The sequence below is a fragment of the Pezoporus flaviventris genome, unplaced genomic scaffold (assembly GCF_033815535.1).
Source record: "Pezoporus flaviventris isolate CSIRO_AGI_PZ_B2104156 unplaced genomic scaffold, CSIRO_AGI_Pfla_v1 ptg000079l, whole genome shotgun sequence".
Lineage (NCBI taxonomy): Eukaryota > Metazoa > Chordata > Aves > Psittaciformes > Psittacidae > Pezoporus > Pezoporus flaviventris.
In genome coordinates, this window is record NW_026892627.1 from 5,059,906 (window position 1) to 5,078,717 (window position 18,812).

Below are 18,812 nucleotides of genomic sequence, written 5' to 3' on the forward strand. Positions count from 1 at the left end.
ATCCTTGTATTTTGGGGTGCTTTGACAATTGTGTTTTATCAGAAAAAAGCGTTTGGATTTCTTCATCATGTTGGGGCATAGTGGTCCAGGAAATTTGGAGAAGTGGTAATAGTCATGATACAGAAGGAAAGTTGTGTAGTTTCCTGTGTGTAATGCAAAGGAAGAGTTTTTAACTGCTGTCAGAAAGCAGGCAACATGTAAGCCTTTGAGGGATGAAACTTGTTTCCTTAATAGAGTTAATAGTGCTGTCTTACATTTACCCAGATGTGTGTACACTGCTGAGAAAACACAGCAGTTTAAAGTTGTAGTGCAGATGGGACCTTTCTTCATACATAGGAAGATCTGTATGGTTTTCCCATTTTGCTTAATGCTAGGGTTCATAATACTCTTCATGCGTGATGGAAAAGGCAGGTGGAAATCTTGCAGTTGTGCCAGAGATGCTCTAAGAGGAAATAACTAAACTTTGGTCCTCTGTGTCATCTTAAAGTATCTGGCTCAAAAAGAAATCACATCAGGTGATGGCCTTAAAAGCTAAATATAATGCCTGTGATGTGGGGCAGCTGGGGTTGGGGTGAGCTTCAGGCCAGAGCAAGGTCAGCTGTGAAGGGTCAAAATTGAAGGACTTTGGTTAGACGTGGAACAACAAGCAATGATCCAGCAGAGCAAAGAGTTCACTTGTTTACACTGAATATCCCTAGTTTGTATTACAGTTAGGAGAAAATGACTACATAGAGTTAAACACGCAGTATGAGTGACTGAATGTAATTAGCACACGTGAAGTTAGACAACCAGGCTGGTGGCAAAGCCCAAAAGATGAATATCTGGACCCCAGTTTAACTTTGTGGGTGCTGTTAACCTGAAGTGGGGGCAGCTTCTAACTGGTGTAAATCACCAGTAAGATCAGAGGACAAATGTCTGACAGTGTTGCTGCTTGATGCTTTTGAATTATGCATAATTTTAAATGGGTAAATTAAGTTAACATGTAGAAAACTGGCTTAATGAAATTCTGCTGCTGCTGGATCTTACTCTCCATAAGCCTGCCTTGAACTTAATGCCACTTCCAATTAAGATTTGGGGAGCTGGCTTCATATGGAAGCATAAATCCATACTTTGGAAAGGAGAGTAGTTTGCCAGTATTCTGTAGAGCAGAATAGAAAGCCAAATATCTAGTAAAGGCTTAAATTATGTTTTTTTCTGTTTTCTTTCTAATTAACAGCCAGAGTGAGACTGAGACTTGAATAGATGCTCTTATTCAGCAGCAAATGGTTGAGTCTCTCACATTGTCCAAAGCGATTTTTTTTTTTTTTTTTTTTTTTGCTTTCATCCTGCAAAGGCTGTTGGGAACAGTGCCTGAGACCTTACAGAAAAGACAAAGGAGGGCAGGATTATTTTTATTTTCATGAAACACTCTATACCAAGGTAACAATTACAAATGATCCCCATCTCCCTTCAAAGTCATTGCTGTCTCATGTAGCTTTGAGTTGGCAGCTCTTTGCCTTCAGTGCCGTGTGCCTGTCCATGACCGCCTCTCCTGTGCCATCTGCCACTGTCCCTGTTGTGGGTTTCTGTGTAACACAGTGATCCCAGTGACAATCTGAAATCCCAGTGATCCGGCTGATGGTAAGTGAGTTGAGTACCTGGGTGCCAGCCAGTGTGCTGAGGACTGAGGGCCAGGCTTGGGAACCTTCGGATGAACTGTCTTGCAGGAATCTGCTCGTACACACTTTTAAATGGATGTCGAGCAAGACTGACATGCTGTGAGGGGTTACTCCTGGGCTAATCTTGTCTGGGTGACGCACAGGGTGTGTGTTGCACCTTTTCCCCATTTAGACTCCTGATTCCTCTGTGTATTTGGGGATCAGCAGGAGTTTGATAAATGACTTGGAAATAAGACTAAAGCTAAGCCAACCCAAGAGGTTTTATTGCTTAAAAAGACTTGTTGGACGGAAGTTCAAGGCTCTCAGGTGCTGCTCCTTATGGCAGTCTGACAAGTGAATCATGCTGATTAACTGTTACAAGGTCTCTCTGTCTTTCTGCCTATTTTTATCTCTGGGCTTATCTTCTGTTCATGATTAGCTGTTGTGTAACTGAATATTTTAGTTAGCCCAGGTGAAATGATACACTGTTCAAATATAATCAGATTCTCCTATTGCAGCACAATAAATGTGATACTTGCATGCTTTTTTGTGAAAACAAATAAAGCTTAGAGAATTGGTTTAGAGTTGCATGTCTTGAAATATTAACATGCCAGTGATCCAGCTATTAATTTATTTGCTGCCCTACTTCTAAGGGGGTGAGAGGTGCAACAACACATTTAATATGCTGAGTTAGATCAGTTTGTGCTCCCATACAGAATGTTTTGGGTTGTTTTTTTTTTTGGTGTCTTTTCAAAATCAGTTTTCTGCATGAGGGGGAGTAGGGTGACATGGCAGCTGTTTGAATGTTGCTTTGGAGAGACCCTGGAAACAATATTCTTGCTGTGGTTTTATGCCAAATATATTAGCTTATTTTTTTGGATCTTAGGATGATTTTGGCATAGGATCAAAGTTTAATTGCATGCCTCTTCTGCCTACATTAGGAGAAAGTAACTTCTGAAAAAAAAGATGTATGTGAGCACATCCACATCGCCAAGGCTTGCTTGTGGGGTTTTGTAGGAGCCCTTCTCCAGTAGCAAGTTTCAGATTTAAGATGAAGGGGCTAATGGATGTATTTTGGCAGAACTCAGCTGTCCTGCAGGATTCAAGCTTAATTTTCATGTAGCTGAGTAATGCATTGATAGCTGTGCTGGCAGGTATTGCAGTTAAACTTGATTCCAGTGTGCCTCTGATCAGTTTGATGTCTGAAAAACTGTAGGATTTTGTTTCTGTAGCAATACTGTAGGAGAACTTCACAGCCCTCCTCTCCACAGTGCTATAATCTTGTTTTGGGGAGTACGCTTTGGAACTTAAGTCTGGCAGAGGAGGATTGAGGAATGGATTATGGGCTGGTGGAGCCTTTCACCTCTAATTGCCAGTTTGATTTTTAGCTCAGTAAAGGACACTAGTAATTTGAAAACTAACTGTTGCTCAGCTGTGGAAAGCAGAATTTTATATTCAGAGAAGTGTACTTTGGTCTCCCTTATAGTACAGGATGGGCAGAAGCAACCTTTTGAGGTAGTTATTAATATAAATTTTAAAGCTTTGATTTGGAAACAGTACAGTAGCCACAACAATAGAAATGTTACTATTGGGTGTCTCCGTGGGAAGGAAGAAAAGATGCTGCCCTGCATTGTACTGGGTGATTTATTCCCACAGATAAGCACCTTGCTGCGCAGTATCAAGGGCCCAAGAACCACTGAATCTCCACTCTCCATCCACAGTAGTTGGACCTGGGTGTATTGTGCTGCTTTAGTGAACCAATATGTTCTCCTGGTGGCTGCTTCTGCTGCATCATCCAGAAATTCATTGTTTAAAAAAAGCCAAGTTTCCTTGTGGTTGCCGATAGAAAATGTGAACCAGATGTAAATCCCAGATCTGCAGAAAGCCAGAAACAATAGCTCCTGTGGAGATACTTTTCCTTGAAGTGGCTAAAGACAGTCTCTTCTCTGAAGCCCAGAAACCTGGCAGCTAGAACTGATGGTAAATATCACTGCTGAAGAAAGCACATGGATGCTGTGGGCCTGACAGTGTCTGTCCCCATGTCATTCTCCTCAGATCCAGGTGCTGTCTCAACTTTTGTCACTAGTTGGCTGCATTTTCTCAAAGTAACTTTGAATTAGTCAAAGAGAAAACCAGCTTTGTGGTTCAAGTATTATGCACTGCATTAAAAGGGAGGTGAGTTTTTAGGTTTTTCTCTCTTTGTAGCATCTCTCCACCAGTAGTTGGTGTTCATCCTTCCTGCTGTGATGCATCAAGTGAATTATTAACTTCAAAAAGATGGCTTTGAATTTCATTCCCTGTTGCAGACTCTTCTGGCCTTCATAGATCCTAAAAGCTGCATGTGTGGAGATGTCTTAAGCACTTATTCAGACCACTGCAGTCTTTTTATTTGTCTTACCCTAAAGCATGAGAAAAGGTCACTTGCTAAGTTTGTGTGATAATGTATTAAACACACTTGAAAATGTTGCAAGGCTGCATCAGGAATTTACTTTTTGCTTGTTTTCTAAATTAAATGTCCTGTCTTGCAGAGTTCTTATAAAATTTGAACATTAAAAAGCAAAACTTAATACTTTCAAAAATGAAAGTGAGGCAAAACTTGCATGCATTCAAGACAACAGATAGGGAAATGCCACAGAGAAATCTATCATTTCATGGCAGCCTGGAAAGCGCCACCAAGTTAGACTAGGAGTACCGACAGTGCTGTTTCCATAGCACAAATACCTGATTTTATAACCACTTTCTCCATTTTATAAGAATAGCTGAATGAAATAAGGTGGTCTTTCCTCTTCATATGCTGGCCATGCTTAAAACGGTCATTTCTTAGATTTTGGAGAAGGAAGATGACCTGGCAAGGCTCAAGAGACTGGTTTTCTCAAGATTCAAGTCTCAAGGTTCTGGTTGTCTTGAATTTCTCCTTCTGTGTCATGCTGCAAACATTGCTGGGCAAGAGCTGTGTGTGGCTTCGTAGATAGGGACAGGTTTTGGCTGCATAAGGCAATGCCTTGGACTTTTTGTGTGTATAGATACACATACCAGTTCTCCAGAACAGTGGTGCTTACTCCCTTTTGGAAATTTAGACCTTTTCAGTTGCCCTGTATAAAAATTTTTGGGCCTTGTTTGATCCAAGTTGATTGTGTGTTTATTGGAATCAACTTTTTATCTATCCATCATGTCACAGGCAAGGCATGGAGATGTATGAATCCCTGGCTTTCCTGTTTCTTCTGCCACCTGGTCCATCTTGTACTCAAACTGGGCAGATGTGCATGTAGTAGTTCTGGGAAAATTCCTATTTCTGCATGTCCTAGGAATGTGGTTTAGCATGCAGGAGATAACACAGCATGGTGGCATGCATTACTGGTGTTGCCACATGAAGCATGCCCACCTCCTTGCATGTTAAATAACTTGACATGAAACATTGAAATAAGGCCACATTATAACTTGACTGTTTCTCTCTGTTACCAATGACTAAGGCAGGGCCTCCCAAAAATATCTGGGCCTCTGGGGGTAGGAGGCAGACCTTTTGACTCCACAGCTTGCTGTGCATGTTGCTTTTTATGCAGCAGCTGTTAAAGAAGCTTTGTGCCTTGTCCCCACTGCAGTTCTTAGGAAGTAGGCTCCGGAAATGGAAGGGCTGGATAGATGAATTTGTGGAAGACATTGTGGTACAGCCTGCTGGGCAGGGTCCTTTCCTTGTGGAGGAGACAAGAAAAAATTGAAGTTCTGATTGAACAGGAGAAACTTTAAAGCAAGTGGTGTATGGGGTTAGACATGTAGATTCTCTTGCATTGAGTGCTGAAGGGCTGAAGCTTGTGAGAAGCCAGAGCTTCTTGGCAAACCCTCCTTGCTGTAACCTGGTATTATAGCAGTGATGTGCATTGGGGTGAATATGTGAAGCAACAACTTTTGTAGGAAGAAGTAGGGCTATGAGCATTGGTATGATTAGGTTGTCTCCATGTTGGGAGACAGAGCTAGTGTTTGTAGCATTTTATTATCTGTCTGAAGGAGCTGATCTGTCTGAAGCCAGTTTTTTAAGGTTTTGTTTTTAGCTGGAGCAACTTTCCCTATGCTCATGTGCAGTTGAGGTTAGTTGAGCACTGATGCTGGGCTGGCGGCATGGTGGTGAATGGGAGGTAAAGTCCACAGCAGACAGGATCTGTCATTGAACCACACTTCCTTTTAACCATCGCTAGGCTTGTAAACATGTGGGAAGAGAAGGAATTAATGAGTGCAAAACCATCAGAGGCAAAGTTGGCACAGGAGCAAAAAGCATAAGCTGGACATAATTTGCTGAGATAAAGGAAAGTTGCAGGCGCTGCGATAAGTGACTGTGTGACAGACAGAAATCCAGTAAGTGATGTGACACAGTGCTTGCTGTATCGCTTTTTGTCAGAGACTCACACCGAGTTAGCCCAAGGTCTGCAACTCTTACTGCCTCAGCATCTTATTAGCCCCTGGAACTACTCGGGTAACTAAGGTGACAGGCTGAATTTCAGGAGGATGTTCTGCAGCTTGGTTTGGTGAGCTGTCCCTTGTCTGAGCTGACAGAGTGACTTAACCTAAACTGAAACAAATTCGAGGCATAGTTTCCTGGACCTCAAACCCTCTACTTAAAAAAGCAGTCTGCTTATGCAGCATTGGAGAAACAGCATACAATCAGGAGGAACTGTACCTAGTAAGTGCATTGAGGGTCCTCTTAAAGATGGTTTATATTTAGGTAAAATAAAGTACAGTGGGAGATTAATTTCTCATGAGCCCTTCCTGATGTTTCTGTTTGCTTATGACAGGAGACTGGATGTGGTTATCTGTCCTAAGAGCTCTCTTCACTGTGCTGAGTGTAATCTGCCTGAATGTTAAGGGTAGGGCATGGGGAAAACAAGTACTCAATATACTCGTATAGCTTGTCTTGGTGGAAGTTGACAGTCATTTCCATTAGGCTTAGTCTATTTATCCCTCTGCAAAGCCACAGTCTGGCAGTCCTTCAGCCTTTCAAAGCCCTGCTTTATGCTGCTTAGAAGAACCAAAAGGAACTTTTTAAAATTCCTGATAACACTGGATTGCTCATCTAACTTTCTCCAGGCATTAAAATGACTGTTAAAAAGCCCTAGGCTACCTACCTATCTAGCACTCATAAGGTTGGGGCTTTAAAAATGCCTTTGCTGTTTATGAGACTGAGTAAGTCATGAGTTGCCTTGCACTGCTGGCATTTAGCTCTTGCACTGAGTTTTCACCATGGCCCAGCAGCCAGCAGAGCAGCTCAGAGAAGGTAGCAGCAGTCACTGTGCTTCCCTGATCCTGAGCAATAAAGCATGTCACTGGGCTGGTCCCCAGCTGTAATTTATAGCACCCTGGCTGTTGCTGTTGGTCCTGGCTGCCAGTGGCCACAAGGGCCTGCTGAGATGGCTGTGGATGAGCAAGGATGAAGCAAGCTGTGGACTTGGCCCTCTTTTTTTCCTGTGTATGCCTGCCTCAGCAGGGAGGCTGGAGAGAGAAGTGTGGAAATGGCTTTGCCAGCTCTTTGCTGTTGGAAGACCTTCAAGCTTTGGGAGATGTTCCCAGCTCTGGCTTTTAAATACAGCACTGTAACAGACAGCAATTGCATCTCACCCAAGAATTTGGGACTTAAGGCTCAACCCTCTGGCATAAAACATTGGTGCACATACCTTTTCTGAGTAGGAACAGGGAGCATAATAATGCAGCACTTCTAATACAGTTGTCCTGAATGGCTTCTCTTATGTTGTGTGCTGAATTTGAGGACATAAAAATACTCTGCTTGCACGCTCCAAACCTTGTTTCTGCTTTGCCACTCTGTCTCAAATAGTAAGCTCATGGTATAGCCAGTTTTTTATAACTTGACTTAGAAGGGAGAGGGAAGAGGTGACGTAGGTAACAACATGCCATTGAAAGGAGAGTAACATTTGGTAGTAGAGAGAGAATAGTGCACATTTGGTGTATAATGTCACAAATTGCTTGATATTTAACTGAGTGTAGAGATACTGTTCTGGAAGTATTTTGCAAATTACTCAGAACAATCTCAACTCCAGTAATTGGTTGCATTCAGTATAAATATTTTGAGTTATTCATTACCACTAGCATAAAACAGTAATTCTTGTATCTTACACCTTCTCTGTTTTTAAATGAAACTTGGAAGGACCAATCATTCCTTCTTCCTGCCAAATTATGCACTATGGAGTTCAGTCCATGAAAATTTATTGTTGCACTTGATGTAAATTGCATCTAATGGGCAGATGACTCATGGCTGTGCTGGCAGCCAGCATCACATCCTAAAGGCGCATAAGAGCAGTTTGGAAGCAAAAGCATAATAAACAAGGCTTATCTCAGATTTCCCTTTCACTGCTAGGTTACACAAATCCTGGGATGCCATTGTTTGCTCAGATTGTGGTTATAGTGGCCTTAAATTGTCCTAGCTATTATTCCCAGTGGCTTTTGAACACAAGCAAAGTGAATCCTTTTTGATTTCCAAACGATATTAAGAGGTTTACTTAAGCAATAACTTAACATGCTTCATTGCTTTTCTTGCAAACATCAGTTCTTTTAAGTCTGTAATAAGCTTCGTGGTGTATGCCAGGATTGCAGAATTGCAGTTGGCTATTGATAGTACTGCTCTCCATTATGGATCAGCAAGTTTTGCTCTTCCCTGTAGTGCAATGACAGTCACTATATAGCAGTGCCAAGGATTGAGGGCTATGCGTGAGGGCGGATCTGATAATTTAGCAGGATTCTGAAGGGCTTGTGTAAGCTTTGTATAGGGGGAACAAGCCACTAGATTCCAGTTCCTGTAGTTCCCACTCTACCGAGAAAATAACTGGGGGAGGTGGGAATGCTGCACTCCGAACTGGGGAGCGTCATATCCTTGACTTCCTGTGCTCCCAGATCTCCTGTAGCTGGATGCTTGGTTGCAATTTGTTGGATCAGGGGTCAGTTTTGGTTATATATCATCTAATGCCTATGGCCCAGCCCTGACCTGGAGGCATTAACGTGATGTAACTAGTAGGTTAGCATTTAGTCACACTGGGAAGCTAAACCAGTTTGGAATGCAGGTGAAGAGGGGTTTCTGCCCTCTGTGAAACCTCTCAAGGCTGATGTGGAGAATCCAGCTTTGCACTGGAGCGAGTCCAAATTCCTCTCTTCTACTCTGGTTATGAAGTACGAGGTAAATAAAAACGTAATTGTTATTTTGCAGAAGAGCTCTTGGAGCCTTTAGAATAGAGGACGATGACAGCTATGGAGTGAGAATATCTGGAACTACAATGGCATTTGTTAAGCTACTGGCAAGAAAAAGTTTATTCCAGGTTTCTGTAACTTCATTTAAAATGTGATATAATTACTGTTTATGTTACAGCCTAAAGCTGCTTCCTGTTTCCAGTATAGTAATTATGCCAGAGGCACACCATGTATTCAGAGTGTATCAGCTCAGGATATGACCATTACCACATTAATAGGAAGTACCTTCAAATTGTTATACTTGGCAATACCTGTATCCTGGAGTAACAAATTACTCGTCATTCAGCTTGTGAGTTTATAAGCATCTCCTGATGTGAATAAACAGGAAAGCACCATTCCTTGCTCCCCCCAAATCATTGTTTTAAATGCAATTAATTAATCTGAAAGATGATTTTAAAGGAGGATCTAGTTTGAAGTTACTGCTGATGACACCAGTATGTGCTAAAGAAGGGGATCTGTGTTCAAGGCTAGGTTGGATGGGGCTTTGAACACCTGGTCTAGTGGAAAAGTGTCCCTGCTTGTGGCAGGCTGTTTGCAACTAGGTGAGCTTTAAGGTCCCCTCCAAACCATTCTAACAAATCTGTGTTCACCCAGTGTTACTGCTGCTTGATATTTGCCTGGTGTTATTGCAGTGAGTGACCCAATGCGAATACACTGGGAGGAGGAATGGGAAAGCTGGAAGTTGCCTCTGTAGTAGTGACTCCAGAACAGAGTCAGTGTACCCAAGCAGTTTGCTGCCTGTCATTTTTGCTGCTCTGGCATGGAGTATACCACACTGGGGTGAGTAATGGCCTTTACTGAGCGTTGGTCACCAGGAGGAAATGCCACATGAAGTGGTGTTTTAATTCTGTAACTTGACTTTGATATTTGGCAGTGGGTGGTGTTGGCCTCCCGAATTTCTTATTGCAGCAACAACTTGTTTTAATTTTTTGAACCAGCTTGAAGCACTATATTTACTGACTTTTGTTTCCAATGTGAATATATGTAAATTTTAATTAATCCAAGCTGAAGTTAAAAAGAAAAGGCTCTGCATTAAAGGAGGTTAAGGGCCTGGAGTCCTTTGGCTCTTTCTTCCTGTGGGATTCAATCTGAGTGCTTGTTTCACTACTTCTTGAGCTCCAAGCTGGCACAGCTTGCTCTGTTGTGGTAGGATGGTGGTACTGAATGTGTGCTGCTTTTTTGGCTTTCTTTTTCTACTTAAGTGAAACCTGCCCGAGTTTTTGTGGACCCTTAAGCACAGGGTGGTTGAGACCTTATCCTTAGTTCTGCTAAGTTCTGGCACTTCCTTCATTGCTGAATGTGGTTTGCTTTGTGGGGAGGGGTTGGTGAGCTGCACACACTGTCGTGATGGCAGAGGGAGTTTGGAAAGGCTGTGTGCAATACTGCGTGGCCCAGCTTAATGGGGAAACACTCCAGCATCCTGGGCTCCTTAAGGTACAGATGGAAGAGGAAATTACTGCTACTTGCATCCATCTTCAGTAAGACGAACAATAACCTTGGTGCATGCTATTCCTTTCCTGTAATCTGGAATTGGCAGGCAGCTTTGAAAGGGCCTGGTGTGTCCTGGCTGTCACAGGAGGACTGACTGTCTGGATAAAGATTTCCAGGAGGATTGGGGAGTTTCCTGACCACCCTCTGTTCCCTCTGAAGTAGTACTGATGTCAGGGGGGATTCCTGGAGGTAGCTGCGTCTGTGCCAAGCACATTTCACACCATGTGAGCCAGCTCCTTACCTAAGCAGCAGCAGGCTTAAGCACATGAAGCCCTGAGAACACAGTGCCCATGGGGCTGAATCCCAAAGGCATCTTCTGCCTAAAAATACTGGTAGGAAGCTTTCCCATTTCCTTACTGCTAGGGACCATGAATGCTTTGTGAGAGTGCAGGGGTTTGTCAGGTTTGTATTTCTAATGGTGTTTAACTCTCTACATCTTCAATCATGCTGCATTTGGCCAGTGGATGCTAATGGAGGGGAGTAGTGTAGCTACATGCTTAAATGCTGTATAGAATCCCCTTCAGGTCCTTCCATTTACTTAAGAATTGCCATCCGCTGCAGTGCTGATGCTTTCCTCTTCAGGGACTGCAGTTGTTAATTGCAGGAAGAAAAAATAATGCTGCTCAGAGGGAAAGCTCACTCACTTCTAAACACATGTATGAGTCTATGTAGAATGAGCAGGATTGGAAAAGACTGGCAGCAATTGTTTTAAGTTTGTCTTACTGCTGCAGCACTGTCAGCTTCTTTCTTACTGCTCTGAATCCCATTCTGCTATTCAGTCAGCTTCTCAAGGCTATCCTATGCTTCCATATAGAATCTTTATGCTTCAGTGTTTCTGTATAGATCTAAGTGTTCTTGATCATTAAAGCAAAGTAATATTTTCCTGTACTCTGAAAGTTGTGCTTCAGATAGGGATTAGGCACCAAGATGGTCACTTGTTTGAAGTCTGCAGGCTGCTGTGAGCTGTAGTTTGCTGTTAAACTGATCGTTAGTGGGACTGTCTTACAGTCTTTGTTCACTTTTTGTTCTGTTGTATGCTGGAGAAAGCCTTGCCATGCCAGTGTCCAACACTGGGTGTTGGGAAGAATCTAGCAAATGCTAATGCTGGAGGGGATATGTTTAAAATTATCCTGGCCTGGAACTGGCAGTGGCCCAGGCTCTTCTTCAGAGCAGCAAAGCCAGGAAGATTTCCAGGGCCTGACTGGGGCTCTTTGGCCAGGCCACGATGCCAGTTCTGTTCTCATGATGCACAAGGGAGGAAACTAAAAACAGCTTTTTTTGACTTTGTGTGAAAGGATTTGGAATATCTGCCAAAGGCAGTGGAGGGAGAATCTGCTTGATTTGGTTCCTCCCCCTCTTCCATGCAGGTGGTTGCCATTAAGGTGAGGTGTGTTGTGAATTGCTATCTAGGCACAGGCATCTGTGCCCCAGACAGCTGCTTTGCTTGCAGCCTTTCTCAAGATGCCTCCTACATCTGCTGTGGCCCTGCACGGTTTCCTAGCCAGTGTGATCTTAGCAGCCTTTTTGATGAATGTGGGTGTCGGCTATAAAGTTATTTCTCTTGGCTTTGCTGGGGGAAGCAGCCTATGAAAATAAGCTGTAAAACTTCAGAGAGTATTTGGAGTGAAAGTAATGTTCCCCTCGAGGATGGAGAAGTGCCACTGTTAACCTAACAAGCCACAGTTTTTTTGGGGGGTAGAAAGAGGGTAATACAATAACATTCATAGCATTTGCTGAATGTTCATGTGTGTTCGTTGTCTTTGGTCAAAATAAAAAAATAAAGGAGACCTTTTCGCTAAAGTTCAGACTTCGCAGGGGTGGCCCCACTTTCCCATTCTCATCTCTGTTGTACCAGCTCTGCTTGCTTGACCCTTGGTAGTGTGGTTCAGTTCATTAAGCCAGGAACAACCAATGTTTTTGGTTGTTTTTTCTTTTTTTTTTCCCACCAGTGTATTGAGCTAAAGTGATTTCTTGAGGAAGTGTGTGAACTCCTCCAGGGCTGGAGAGCAACAAAACTTGGAGAAGGATAGGATGAGTTCAAAGGTAGTGAGATTAGATCAATTTACCGTCTCCTGAAATCTGCCCCCTAAAAGGGTAGAATCATAGAATTGTGTGTATCAGACCAATACTAGGTTCTGTTTTCATGTTATTAGCTAACTTAAGAACCAGGGCAAACCACTTTTCCTTGGGTTTTTTTGAGTGTACATTCTAACAAGTTTCTTTAAATTTATTTTTCCTATGCATGCTACTTAAAATGTCACTAGCTGTAAATCATTCAAATGCCACTTAGTGTCTACTGAAGTTTTATTGGTATGAAGTCCCTGCTGTTTCTTCATGCTTGGAAGCAGGAGGTGCTAATACAAGAAACAAAGAAATAATAACCTTTTACAGTATTTTTGTTTGTTGAAGGAAAGATTTAGTAACTTCCACTTATTGTTGCTTTATCTTTCTGCAGGGATGTGAAAGCAGGAAACATTCTTCTTGGAGAAGATGGCTCAGTGCAAATTGCAGGTAACTTTCCTGGTAGCTTTGGATGAATTTTAGGCATAAATGTGCGTCCAAAGAGATGGTTTAATAATCAAGAAGAAATCTACGTAAAAATGTTAGCTTCAGTAAGCTTCATGGTTCTTAGACACAAAACTGACAACACCAAAAACCCCCAGTGATAAACCACAAACCAACCAATCAAAAAACAGCACAGAGTTTATTATATTTTCTTATCTTAAAACACTGTTCTTTGGAATAATGATAATCAGCATGAATAAATCCTTTGACTGTTAAGTCCTCAGAATCAATAGATTAGATAAATTTTTTGGCGTAAGCTAGTCGGATTTTTAAAATGGCAAGTTCATAGGCTGGGAAGTGGACTGCAGGAATTGGACTGATTTATCATTGATTTCTAACATGGTTTTCAAATGCACTGTGCTAAGCAGTGGATAGATTAATCAGAAGAAAATTGGTATGTCTTATGGTATAAAAGTCACTTGCAACTTTGCCTTAATGAAAGATCTGCTGTTCAAACTGCTCATGTGAATGCTTTCTGGTCTGCTGCAGTTGAAGCGAGTGATGCAGTATATGTTTAATTATCTGTACTAACCCAGCCCAAACTGGGGTGAACTGAAGGTCTGGGGAAAACAGTTGTGCAAATTGAGGAACAGGGTAGGGAAGATACTTAAAAGACAGTTGCTTTAGCTGCTTTAGCTGATACAGTTGTGCCTGGAGATGTCTGCTGTAAGTCACTGCTGTCATAAGCTGCGTCAGCGGAGGTATGCTGGAAACCATCCTTGGTGTGAATGGATTACATGTCTGTGGAAAAGGGTGTTGTGTTTGTGTTTTTTGTTTTTTTTTTTCCCAGTACTACCCTTCTAATCTTTTATTTCATGTGTTCCTACAGACTTCACTCTTGTTCACAGAATTCATAAATTATTAGTATTATTATGATTGGCTTTCTTAATAGAAAGACAGCACTTTTGGACAGTACATTTAGCACCTGCATGGCTTACCCCCAATATGCTGTTTCTGTACCCTGAGCATCCTTCCTCTCCAGCTGTCCTTTGCCTCAGGACTGTGCTCTTCCCATGAACCTTGTGGTGCCTTTCCAGTCCTTGTGCCACTCTGGCTGGAGGGCAGAGCTCACATCTGGTCTTCCCACCTTGGCAAACATCCTTGTACTTGTTTAACTTTTTCAGTCTCATATATAAGTGGAAAGAGACACATATCTTTGTGATATGGTCTCTTTTAGTGCCCTGTCCTGCAAGTGGAGGCACAGCATTGGGTCAGGCTGGTGGACCAGGCTTTGCAGGTGTGTGGCAGTGACTGTACTGTCTGGCTGAAGTGCATGTTGCACTGTGTAGTGCTGTGAGGTACAGACTCCTTTGGTGTGTCTATGCCTGGGTTTGTATCTTGGAATCAAAGGTGTAGATTTTCTACCAGGAGGCAGAACACATTGCAGTGCACAGTTCTTTATAGGTAGCTTTTCTCCCTCTGCAGAAGGCAGTAAGCTTTTTTACAGGACATAACACCTAAAATACAGGATTTCTGTTTAAAACCCAAAATTGCTTTTTTTTCCCTTCTAAGTCTCCCAGCTCTCTTAATGCCTACTGTTACATTTCTGATGAGGTATAAATAATTCATCCTGCAGCTGATGAAAGGTAGGGAGTGGCTTCAAAAATGCTCCAAGGAGCAAACTTTATACAGTGAAATCCTACTTTTTTTTTTCCCCCACAAAATGGGGCTAAGTTACAGTTTGGATTTGTAATTGTACGGAGGTTTAGCTGATGTGCTGGGAGAGGCTGCAAATAGCTGTTGCATTAGAGCAATGCACTGTACTCCATGTCAGCCTAGCAGAAAGCTGCCTGTGTTCCTGTTCCACAAGGGTGCCAGGGCTTTGCTTTTTTTTTTTATTAAGGCTCACTGATAATAGGTACCTGTTCATGTATTTCTGGTGAATAATTCTTGGTTGATAAGACAAGTCAACCTTAAAACTACTTGTACAAATTTGAGAGGATTCATGTTGTCTGGGATTTGTATGTGTTCCCCTGGACTGAACTGCCTGGTAGTGGTTTATATATGCAATGTTTAAATAATGAAATCATCTCTACATATATCCTGCAAAAGCAACATCGTGAGATGTGCAGAGTTCCCTCTTCTGTACAAATACTTTCTTTGCCCATGCAGAAGGCCTAACACTGTAACTGTCCATGAGACGCAGCAGAGCAGCTCAACTCAACCAAGGTCAGCAAGCTCACCACAGTGGCAGGAAGCACTTTCATTTCTGTGAAGGCAGCTGATGACTTGGAAGAAACAAAAATAAATGGATGACTGAATACTAGAGAAGAACCTGACCTGGTCATAACATGAGGTTTTGTTTCTGTGGGAATTTCTGACACTTAAGGTTCCTTTTTTCCTGACCTAGGATAGCAAAATTTCCTGTGAATTTTTTGAGAAGAAAAAAATGCTGCAAGCAAGCCAGTCCTAGTAAAGCAAGTTTTTTGTTTCTGTGAGATCAAAGCACTTGCCTTTGACAATAACATTAATGCATATTATGAATAATTCTGTTGATTGTTGAGTGCTTCAGTTATCAGCTGGTTGACATTACTGTATTCCCATGGAACAATTGTGTTTAAGTTCAGTTGAAAAGTTGCACCACGAGGAGAAAAAAAGATTGACCAGTTGTGTAATAAAGCCCAAGGTTTAGAGTGGATGAGGCTACCTCCTTTGGAATAGGTGGTTTAGTGTACTTATAAATATGCAGGTAATGTAGCAGGAAAGAATGACTTCAATGCTTTTATAATGACTCCTTTCCCTTTTGCCATCCCTCTATCAAAAACTGCTTGTGAACAGTTGTTAGGAAGGTCTTACTCAGTGTTTGGCCTTTGCAACCTTGTGTTCCTATGTGGAACATTGCTGGGCACAATGTTTCTTGTCTCAGAAGAAATGTAAATGTAAGGAATTTAAATCTCAAACTGAAAGACCTTTGAAGGAGAAGAAAACCTTCAAAGCTTCTTTAAAGATTTAGATAAAAATACTCAAACCTGTGTTGGAGGAAACCCCACTGCTGGCCTGTACCTGTACCTCCACAGTACCCTTTCAGTTCTTAAAAGGGGCTTATAGAATGATGGAGAGAAACTTTTTAGCAGGGCCTGTTGTGATAGGGTGAGGGGTGATGGTTTTAAGCTAAAAGAGGGGAGATTCAGGCTGAATGTGAGGAAGAAATTCTTTACAGTGAGGGTGTTAACTGCACAGGTTGCCCAGAGAGGTGGTGGATGCCCCATCCCTGGAGAGATTCAAGGCCAGGCTGGATGTGGTTCTGGTTCTGGATGTAGTTGGAGATGTCCCTGGTCATTGCAGGGGGGGGTGGACTAGATGAGCTTTGAAGCTCCCTTCCAACCCAAACTATTCTGTAAATCTATGATGTGTCAGTGATTTTAAGTATATGGGAAACTTTGTGTGTAGAATTCATGGCAGTAATTTTGCTGCAGGATTATACTGTTCTAACCAAAGAAAACTAAAGCCTCTTTTGTTAATTTGGGCTGTGCAGTTAAGGTAAGGCTGAACAGAAAAAGCAACTTGATGAAGGTGTGTCTGAAGTTTCTCAGGTTGTTTGTTAACTCTGAGTTGGTTGCTGTGTGTCCAATGTCAAAGCTGCTGTGGGAGCACTGTTAGCAGAGGTGGATGCAGGTGAAGCAATGGAGGAGAAATCTGTGAGCTTGGAGACATTTGCTAGAAGTAGGAATTCTAAAAATTCCTCTAATGGCCTACACAAAGCCTAGCTTTACACTCCTCCTGAAGTCTTAGGACTTGGTATTTTTACTCATGGGTCTGTCTGTTTTTAACTATGTAGCTCCTTTTGCTTTCAAAATGTGCATCCATTGAACCGAGGCATAAAATTGCTTTTAGCAGATCCAGCTGACCAGCAAGACCTAAACTCAGGGCTATTTGCTTCTGGCTTGACTTTTTTTTTCTTACCCCCCCCCCCCCCCCAAGGGCACTGGATTGAGCCTGTGGCTTGGCATCAAGTTCTTGGAGCCTGTTACAATTCAGAGAGTATCGCTTTCTCAGCTTGAAGTCTTTTCCTGCACATTGAATTAATCTATCTTTTGGAGAGAGCAGGGCTCTTTCCCAGATACCATTGTTCTGGGCCTGCTGACGGTGGTTATAATGTAAATTGAGATGGCAGTGTTCTTTTGTGTTCCAGCCTTTCCGTGACAATTACTGTTTTATTATTTTATTTTGGTTTGGTTGTTTTGTGTTTTTTTTTTTAATGAGAGCATAAAACCTCTTTGCCCTGGCATTTATAAGCTCCCTGGAGTCTAAAAGCTGCACAGGTAAAAGCACTCTTTGTCAACATAAACTGCATCAGCACCAATGTTGCTGCATAAACTAGATGTCTTACAGTAAGTGAGGTTTAGTATTATTCAGTTTATTTAACTGCGCTGGCCATATAAAATACTGTGAAATGAAGTGAGAGTCTTGACAGACTGGGAAGAGGTGGGAGAGGTTGGGGGTGAAACTCTATCAGGGTGCAAAGGAATGGCTTGATAAACACCGTGCTCATTAGCATCCTAATGAGACAAACGAAATGTGTTTTGTTTATTTTCCCTGTTTTTTCCACTGAGATTAATGCTGTCACCCACCTCTTTGTGATTGAACCTGAAGAAGCACAAGTGCCTACTGAAGGCTGAAAGGTGCATGTCCCTCCATGTGAGGAATTTTGCTGTTGTAGGGACAATAGCATGGTACCTTCAGGTTTTAAACCGGTCAGGATGATGAACATGTACTCTGAGGTGCTCAGTGTGCCTGCCATGTCCTGGGCAAGCTGTGCTGCCAAGCAGTTGAAGTAGATTGAGATTTGACAAAGTCACTCAGGACTTGCTAATTGATACTGGGCAAATTGCCTAACCCCTCTCACTTTATCTATTTATAAAATGGGGATAGTTAAGGCCAGGCAAAACTTGTGTAACTGAATTTGTGTAACTTTCCACAAATCCATGCCAGCTTGTCACTGGTTCGCTGTGTTCCTGACTGCTCTTAATTCCTTGTACTAAAATAGTGTGCCACATAAACATCGAGCTATGATGTGGCAGTGTCATTCCCCCAGTTTTCCTCAGGAAACACTAAATTTGGGAGATTAAATTGCTTTAACAAGGGGCAAGGCACAAATGTAACTTGGGGAAGGGAGAACTGTTTGCAGAGCTGACTTGAACAGCCAGTGTCATGAACACATCTAAGCTGCTTCTCTCTTTAGAAAAAGGGGCAAAACTGTTTTTCCTTTGTGGTTGTAGAAAGTTTTGGTGTCTCCTTTGCAGCAGTGTGATGTGAAGTAACTTATTCTTTGTGCCACTTGTAACATCTCCATTTTCCGAAGAGATGTTGCACTGTTTGCTTGAAATCACTTGCGAACTTCTCCAAGGAAGGTGGCTTCACCCAGCCTGGGCTTTGTCATCCTCAAGTTACTTTGTGCTGTACTAGTGTATTTTTATTAACATGCTGTTGGGCTCAGTTTCAGATGTAATCATTGTGTTTACTCACCAAAGGGATTTCCTGCATTCTTTATGTGCATTGACATTATTGCAGAAAGGCTAAAGTTGCAATAAAGCTGCCATTCTGCATGTGAATTGGTGAGAAATGCATATGACTGTAGAGATCTACCTTTCCAAATGAGAATTTAGGAGAGCAAATACGTATTTATAGATCCAGTACCACTGTAGTCTTTAAAATGGAAGAGGTTTCTGATACTTGTTCTTCACTAATCTTCCTTTTCTCTGGTGTCTTACCACCTGCTGCCTTCTCAGCACAAAATTACTATTTATTGCTGCCACCACGTTCTTCCTGTCAGGGTTTGTTCATCTTCAGTGCTCTAAAAGCTCTAAGGTTTGCAGAAAAACCCTAAGTACAACTGCAGATATTTTCTGATGTTGAACAACTGAACAAGAAGGAAGG

At 42.1% G+C, this 18,812-nt stretch overlaps 1 protein-coding gene across 3 annotated transcripts in view; it reads left to right on the forward strand.

The window, feature by feature from the left end:
* OXSR1 (oxidative stress responsive kinase 1) overlaps positions 1 to 18,812 on the forward strand; it is a 93,472-nt gene that overhangs the window by 45,977 nt on the left and 28,683 nt on the right. For all 3 annotated transcript variants that reach the window (XM_061474573.1, XM_061474574.1, XM_061474575.1), the window contains exon 5: positions 12,826 to 12,881. In XM_061474573.1, coding sequence (XP_061330557.1) covers positions 12,826 to 12,881 — 56 coding nt within the window. The remainder of the gene's footprint in view (positions 1 to 12,825; positions 12,882 to 18,812) is intronic.